General features: G+C 39.0%; 1 protein-coding gene across 1 annotated transcript in view; it reads left to right on the top strand.

Moving 5' to 3' along the window:
• The first annotated feature begins 5,839 nt into the window (after window positions 1-5,839).
• Window positions 5,840-8,516, top strand: part of Rpt2 (26S proteasome regulatory subunit Rpt2) — a 31,346-nt gene continuing 28,669 nt past the window's right edge. The window contains exon 1 of the mRNA XM_076197795.1: window positions 5,840-5,979. Within this exon, the coding sequence (XP_076053910.1) occupies window positions 5,977-5,979 (3 nt within the window). The 5' untranslated portion in view covers window positions 5,840-5,976. The remainder of the gene's footprint in view (window positions 5,980-8,516) is intronic.

Below are 8,516 nucleotides of genomic sequence, written 5' to 3'. Positions count from 1 at the left end.
ATATATATTTTATATAATATTTGTCAGAATATAACTAATAGAGTGGAGCGGTGCGAGCGAAGGCGACGTCATTTTCGAACGACGGACCAACTTCAACTGACAGCTATAGGACCCGCTAACCCCACTTTGAACAGCCAGGTGACGTTCACGGGCTCGCTGCGCCAACTCCCTCGAAATTCGGTCGGAAGTGGTTAGACCTTATATTCTTAGATCTTGGTATAACCTGTCCCTGTTTTATGGCCGCACTTAGAGCCATCCGTGTACAGTGCACTGTGGTCACTGTATTCGTTGATGGTTTCTAGTGTCTTCTGTCGAAGCTCTTCTATGGAAGACTGTTTTTTCTGGAGGTCTTGGTTGGTGTTGACCTTAAGGGTGATTTTTTTCCCACAGTTTTTCTATTGACCACAGTGGCACTGAATACTGCTCGCACAAGGATCGGATCCTGATGGAAAGGGGATTTAGGCTGGAGTTGAAAAAGTGCTCGCATTGGGATATTGCCAGCTTGCTGGGATGTCGTATGTTGCGAAGTACTTTGGCGGCGTATCGGAGTGTTAGTTGCTCGCGTCTGTAGTGGAGGGCGGGGGGGGGACATTTGCTTCAACTTCCAGCCTCTCGATTCTTGTGCAGCGTAATGCTCCAAGTACAATTCGTAGGCCTTTGTTTTGGATGATGTTCAGGGGTTGTAACGTGGTTGGTGTTGCCGAACCATAAATCTGACACCCATAGTCTAATTTAGATCTAATTAGGGACTCATAAATCATTAGTAAGGACTTCTTCCATCTGCTCCCATCGATCAGATATTCTCTCGCTACCCCACGTTTAATGGTGGGAGTTGAAGTCTCCCACTATGAGTTTGTAGTGGGGCAGTTGTTTTATTAACTTATTTACCTCCTCTAGTAGGAATTGGGGGTCGGGTGGTAAGTTTATGGAGCAGAATGGTTGCAAGTTTGTTGTGTAGTTTGGTTTTGATGGCGACTGCTTCCAAGGTTGTGGTTAGTGGTAATTCCACTTGGGGAAGGCAGTCGCTGACTGCAACTGTGACCCCATCTCCAGGCGCTAACCTGTCCTTCCTATATATGGTAAAGCTTTGAGTTGGAATTCAACACTGGGCTTTAGGAACGTTTCCTGTAGACATATGACTGAGGGGTTGATAAGGGAGTTGAGAATAACTAGGTGATTTAATTTACTTCTAACACCTCGGCATTTCCACTGAATTATTATTATTTTTTTAGTTGTTTATTTTCTATTTGTTTTTATGTTATTTTAATTTGTTTTATCTATTTGCTTCGGTTTCTTCCTTTCCTCATAGTGGGAAAGGTGTGTTCAGCCCCCGATGCTCGTTCTGGGCTAGAAATAGGACTTAATAGTGCCTTAGTGTCATGAGTCTTTCCAAATATTATATGCCCTGTTTTCAAATTATCTATTCTTAAAATTGCATGTCAATTTTGCCAATTTGCTAATGTTCAAACTTTTTTTCGCTCCATTGAACCAAATGTTTCGTTTTTAGTTACTTAGAAAAATGTCTCTGGAATGTACTATTATTTGTTTGAATGACTTTCATTATCAAAACTTAATACAAACAGAAACTAGTCAACTTTTGAGAGTAGCCCTAGCGAGTGTGACTGCTCGTGCAAGTACCGACTATCTGCCGCCAATAGCTGCCGACGTCTGAAGAACCAGTAGTAGTAGTACTGGGCAGGATGGGTAAGATGGGGGAGAGGGGGGGATTTGGAGAGTTAGTGTAAGGAAAAGATGAAGTGGAAGGAAGCTAGAGTTATGATAGGTGTGAGGGCAGACCCATTTTCCAGAGACACAATAGACATAACCAACTACACCATAACAAGAATAAACAAAACCAAATCCAACAACCTAAAAGAAGTGTACTTGGACCTCTACCACAACAACCCAGACTACGAACCACACTGGACACACAACGCCGATTAAGTTGTTGTAATTGATGTTGTTTGTTGGTCATTAATTTTTGTTTTTGTTGGTTGTTAGTTTTTTCTTTGATATCATATGTATACGACTATTTGTGCCTATTTTAGGTTTTGACTTCTATGGGGCAAGGTTCTGTGTTCATGGTGATGGGGGAGGGTCTTGAAATCTATACGCCTTATATCACGTGCGATTTTTTTTTCGTATGCGTTATCATTTTTGTAATAACAATAATCATTATAATTATAATGATAATAGTGTTGGTAGAACAATGAAGAGATGGTATAGATAAAGTGGTGGATCTGTGATTCATCGTATATTTAATCTGTTGGGTGTACCTATCGAACGTAAAAGTTGTGTTGTATATGTTGCATAGCTCGTTTCTTTTGTCAAATGTCCACTGCATAATGTTGTGTTGTATAATGTGTATTTGTTCCATGTTGTTGAGGTTTGGAAGTGCGTAATTGTTAAGAAAGAAGAGAAGAGAAGATCCGAACTAGCAAAGCAGATGGACCGAACCTCCAATTCCGTAAATGGAAATAACTAGGCAAAAGCTTCGCGACAAGGCAACACTAGCAATCACAAAAAAGAATTACAACATCAAGTGGCTCTGCCTCACACCTATCATAACTCTTACTTCCTTCCATTTCATTCTTTCCTTACACTAACTAAGCCTCCAAATCCTCCTCCCCCCCCCATCTTACCTATCCTCTCTAGTAGTAAAATGGTACAATGTAAATCTTCATTTAATATCTTCTGAGGTCTATAACTAACCACATCAAGGGCTTTCCTCCCTCTAATGCATAGCTACTATATTCCAAGACTGCAATTGCAGTAGTATTACAAGGAAGTTAATGGACATGTACCATCCTACAGTACGAGTTTTCACGAACACGAAAAAATTTCCCGGGTGTCAGATATTCTGTAATACTGCGGAACGGTAGAGTTATCTATTCGCTGTTCTAAGTGATTTATATTTATTAGATGATATGTTTAAGGAGACGTTTCCGTCTTGCAAAATTAGAGTTATATAGACTTACGAAAAGTGATCATCTGTGTATCGTGGCTTTACTTTATAATCCAATTACTAATATAAGTAACCAAAAAGTGCATTATATGTAATATTATTAATAATTATATGTTTTAGATAATATAAGATACACAGTTTGAGAATACATATATTTTTATATTTTATTTTTAAAGTATTACTCATACACATTATGTTTTCATGATATTAAAAATATATATAGACTTTCCGTCTGTATATTATTAGGGGTGACTATAACCTAGTTGTTGAAGAAATCCATGTATAGTGTGGAGGCGCGTAAGATGGGAAGGGGGATGTATCGTAAATATCATTTTATTTTTTATCGATTCCAATGCAAATTCATGCGTTTAAATTTCCTGCACCGTCAATACAATAATGTTTGTATGGTCAATATATTAGACCAACAATCCCATATTACCAATTTGAAATCATTATTTTTTTATTACAGGAAATGTTTAACAAATAGATTAATCGAATTACCAATAAAAGTAAAATGTTATGTAATATTATTCATACTCATATACTTTTAAGATACTTTAAAATCAATCAATCAATACATGATAGGTTAGGTGGAGGCGGGGAGGGAGGGGGAGGCTTTAGTGTAGAACAAAGAGTGAAATGGAAGGAAGTTAAAGTTATGATAATAATAAGTGTGGAGCAGACACGCTTGCTGTTTGAGTCACTAATTTGTTGCTTATTAAAACCCCAATGACGTGAAGGTTGATCTACGTGGTTGGTTATGTACTTGCAGGTACTTGCAGGTTCGGTCCGTCTTCTTCTTACAGGATCGGTTCGTCTTCTTCTCTCTTGAGTTGTTGTTCGTTTTGATGTTGCTTGTTAATAATTTAGTTTTAGTTAGTTGGTAGTTTGTTAGTTTTTTATATAAATGTATACTACTGTTTGTTCCATCGGTGATGGGGGAGGGTCTTGGTTTCTATACGTCGTATATATATATATATATATATATATATATATATATATATATATATATATATATATATATATACCAATGAGTATGACTTTTTTCTTTCCATTTTTGGTTGACGACTATTGGTAGTTGTTACAGTGTATTGTTAGGGTAGGATAGTGATATCTATTTGACATAATCATTGATTTAGTGATGTCACGTGCGGTTTTTATTTCGCATGTGTTATCATTTTTGTAATAATAATCATAGTAATTATGATGATAATAGTGTTAGTAGAACAATGATATATATATATATATATATATATATATATATATATATCGGTTCAGGCGGGGGTCCAATGATTATTGGGGAGACTCCATGGCAGTGGTCGGGGAACGGGAAAATTACCCTTGGTTGGAGTAGAGGAGGAACGTCCTGGACAAACCAAACCTGAGTAACTCAGGTGCAGTCTCACGGGCAGCCTTCCATGCCAATCTGCAGACGTCACGTCTGTATCCTGGCTCAGTATCCTTGATGGCACATTTTACAGATATGGCATACACACCTGCAATGATTAAACTCTCAATGGATATTGTAAGGGCATCTACTCAGGCTGTGAATCCTGGTCAAATTCTTGTATTGGCGATGGACCAACCTCTCTTGGCAAAATTATTCAGAGGGCATTTCTAGGCAGTCACGGTGAAGGCAAGATTGTGCTAATGCTGGTTGGAATACACGCTTAGATGACCTTCTTTAAGATCCTAGGAGGCCTGCTCACAGAAGATGGACCACGGTCATATCAACTGCTGGTGTTGCTGACTTACATCTCAAAGCAGCACAACTGACTAGGAGACGTCATACCCACACTGTCACTGCAACTGCTCTCTACCTCCTAAAGTACATATGAAAGTTACAAGCAAAACATTTCTTCTTACGTAGACATTGTTGACTTTCTTGAGTGGGTCAAGGAGATGAGTACAGAGCGTCCACATTCCAGTTTTGGAACTTAGTGCTGGAGCTGGAGATGGATATTCTTCAGTATGTACAATCACTTCGGGAGGGTGATTTTAAACGGTACATTGAATCACTAGTTAGATTGGTACCTTGATTCCATTTTTTATTATCAAGAGATAGTTCTTATTAAATATTCTTAAGAAGCCTGCCAAGTTTCATATTCCTAACTTATATATATATATATATATATATATATATATATATATATATATATATATATATATGTATATATATATATATATATATATATATATATATATATATATATATATATATATATATATATATATATTCAAGACTAATTTCTGTGGCGTCCGCCATATGGTAATATATTAGTTCCTGTTGTGGCCACCAAGGAACTGTTACAATTTGTTTCCATATCCAAAATTGTTCACCTGTGGTTACTCTATAAGTGTGCAAAGTTTCATGCTTTTAACCCAAAAATGCACGATATTAGGTTTATATCCCCCACTATTTGAAGGCATATGGCTTCTCATCAAGGCTTTTTTCTTTTTAACTTTGCTTCATTAGCAAAACCACGATATATATGTATATAACCTACAAGATTCTGGGGCGTGTTAGACTTTTTGCACTACTGAATTTTTCCTAAGTAGTGTTTTTTCTTGTGAAAGTTGAAGTGGGCCTCAGTTCAATTGGTAATTTAACGTGAATAGAAAGTATTTTTATTCGAAACTCCCAAGGTTGTAACGTATACTACTTCGATCAAAGAAACAATTGTGTAAATTTACTTAAATTATCACAGCTTGTGTGAAATATTTAGATTGTCAAATAGGAAATGAATAACCACTGGAAAAACCCAATAGACGCAAACGCAATCTATCGAAAGCTGTACTTCTGCAATGCATTGTTTAGTAGTGAATTATTTCTTCGACAATATTTTTTCTTATAAATATGTAAATGAATATATTGAATATATTGTTATATATTGTTTTTATTATATGTACAAAGGTTGATAAAACTCTTAGTCATAGCTAAAAATTTTGTTGGGTCAACAAACAATCTCGACAAGTCGACGGTTTACTACGTTTGACAACACAGGGTGAAAATGGTAGGTCTGAGGTTGCACTTTTCATTCTAAATATTTGTTAACTGGAACATTTAAGACTAGAAACGCTTTATTAATGACTTTCTGGATAGCATATATCTGTATTATATATTGAAGAACAATTGACGTATTGTACGAGTGCGTAGTTTCATAGACATGATGATGATGACCAGTGTTTTTGACTCGTTAGTTGGAATAAATGCGGCATCAAAGAAAACACCATATTTAATACAGAAGTAATGCATTGCAGTTATCAATTTATTTCTGACCAGTTTTCTGAATTATATATTCAATTTCTATCAGTTCTCCTTGTTTAAGAGAAAGTGTTGTCAGTCATTACAACTTTCTGTCCAAAAACTTACTCGGTTTACTTGCTTACTTGGTTTACTTGGTGTTGTTCTGAGGTTGATCCCTCACAGTCACGGTGATCCGCCGCTGAATCCGGTTCTGGCGTCCCTAGCTAGTAGGTCCACTTGATCCGGGATGGAGTTTGAGGCTGCCCGACAGTTGTCTGTATAGCCTGGTACCGGTGGTTCATCAGGTAAGGACGATAAGTATCTGTCCAGGCCAGCCTTAAATGTGTCCACCGTGTAGCCTGTTATGTCTCTTATTTGTTTAGAGAGTGCATTGAAGATCCTCGGCCCTTCATGCCCCAGGCTGGCAGCAAGTAAAGTCTTGATTCGCTCTGGGGCTTTGGTTGGAAGGGTTCTTCTTTTCCACTTTCGCCCTGTTCGTGTATTGTATAGTGAGTGCAGTGTAGAAGAGTTTGTGGGATCTGGTGTATGCTTTTCTAGGATCTTCCACAGGTAGATGGCTCTGTACCGGTCTCTCCTTCTTTGTTGGGAGAATAGATTGAGTTCCTTGAGGCGGTCCCAGTAATTCAGTTCCCTCATCCCCTGTATCTGACGGGTGAAGCTTCTTTGAACTGCTTCCAGCCGCTGGATTTCCCCTTTTTTATGGGGCGACCACAATTGACTGCAGTAGTCTAGTGTGGGTTGGACCAGGGCCCTCCATAGGGTTAGCATAACCTGTGGTTCCCTTGATGAGAAGGTACGGAGTACCCAGCTTGCCATTCCCTTGGCTTTCTTTATTGTTTCATCAATATGATGATGAAAGCTGGCGTCCTCACTGAGGTGGACTCCCAGGCATTTTACATGCATCTTTGGGGGGATGACTAAGTCCCCCTCGGTGTGCAGAGCAGTTTCCTGCTTGATGTCTTGGTATGGGCCACACCTCAGCATTTCGAATTTTCCTTCATTGAACTGCATATTGTTTTCTGCAGCCCAGGTGTACACCTTGTTGAGGTCCTCCTGTAGGTGGAATACATCCTCTTGACTGGTCACTGTGTGGCTGATGTTTGTATCATCAGCGAAAGAGGTGAGAACTGAGGAGCCTATGTATTTGTCGATGTCACACAGGTGGATGAGGAATAGGAGTGGACCCAGAACTGAACCTTGAGGCACTCCGCTACTTACTGTGGCTTCTATAGATTTGCGGCCATCCACTGCCACTGTCTGTGTCCTCCCGGTGAGGAAACTGGATAACCAGATTCCCAGTTTGCCTCCAATTCCTAAGGATCTGATTTTGTGGAGGAGAATACCGTGATCAACCTTATCAAATGCCTTGGCGAAGTCTAGGAACACCACATCTACATTTTTTCCTTCCGCCAGGTTGTGTAGGAGCCAGTCGTAATGATCCAGTAACTTTGATAGACAGGAGCGTCCTTTTCTGAACCCATGTTGGGTTTCGTTTAGGAAGTTGTTGTCTTCCATATACTTGGTGACTTTATCCCGCACACATTTCTCAAACACTTTGGTGATATGAGATGTAAGTGCCACTGGTCTGTAGTTTTGTGGGAGGCTCCTGTCCCCTCCTTTGTAGATGGGGCTTATAGTGGCTTTTTTGAGGAGTGCTGGGACCACTCCTTTGTCTAGAGAGGATCTCCATAACAAACTTATGGGTTGCGCAAGGGTTTCTTTGCATTTTAGGAGCATGATGGCTGGTACTCCGTCTGGTCCAGCGGCCGAGTTTGATTTGAGCTCTTTTATGCTGTTCTTTATGTCATTCTTTGTGAACAGTATGTCGGTGAGCTGTGGTGACTGGGGGTTTTTTGTTTCAAAGAATGTTGCTGGGTTGTTGACAACTTTGGACGCTCTTGGTGTACTGAATACATTGTTGTACTGTTGCCTCAACACTTCACATGTTTCGTCCGGATCTTTTGTTAGTGTTCCCTTGTCTGTTTTTAGGGGGCCAATCTGGGTTTTTGTCTTTGTGTACCTCTTGCAGTAGCTGTAGAAGTATTTCGGGTTTTGTTTAATGTTCGTTATCGCCCGATTTTCATCGTTTCTTCTTTGTGCTTCATGGGATAATCTTATTTGTTGTTCAACTTCAGCTATTTTGGTTCTGATTCTGCACTCCTTTTCCTCTCTTTTACTTTTATTCATATATATCATATTCCCAGCTTTTGAGAGCTCTGTTTTATGGAACTTATTCTCAACACTAAAGCGCTTAAACTTACACTTTGATGACTTCTGTCGGTG

Source organism: Oratosquilla oratoria, chromosome 14 (genome assembly GCF_046742065.1).
Source record: "Oratosquilla oratoria isolate Oo_2021 chromosome 14, ASM4674206v1, whole genome shotgun sequence".
Classification (NCBI taxonomy): domain Eukaryota; kingdom Metazoa; phylum Arthropoda; class Malacostraca; order Stomatopoda; family Squillidae; genus Oratosquilla; species Oratosquilla oratoria.
Note: the sequence above shows the minus strand (reverse complement) of the source record. Positions and strands in the feature narration are given on the sequence as shown.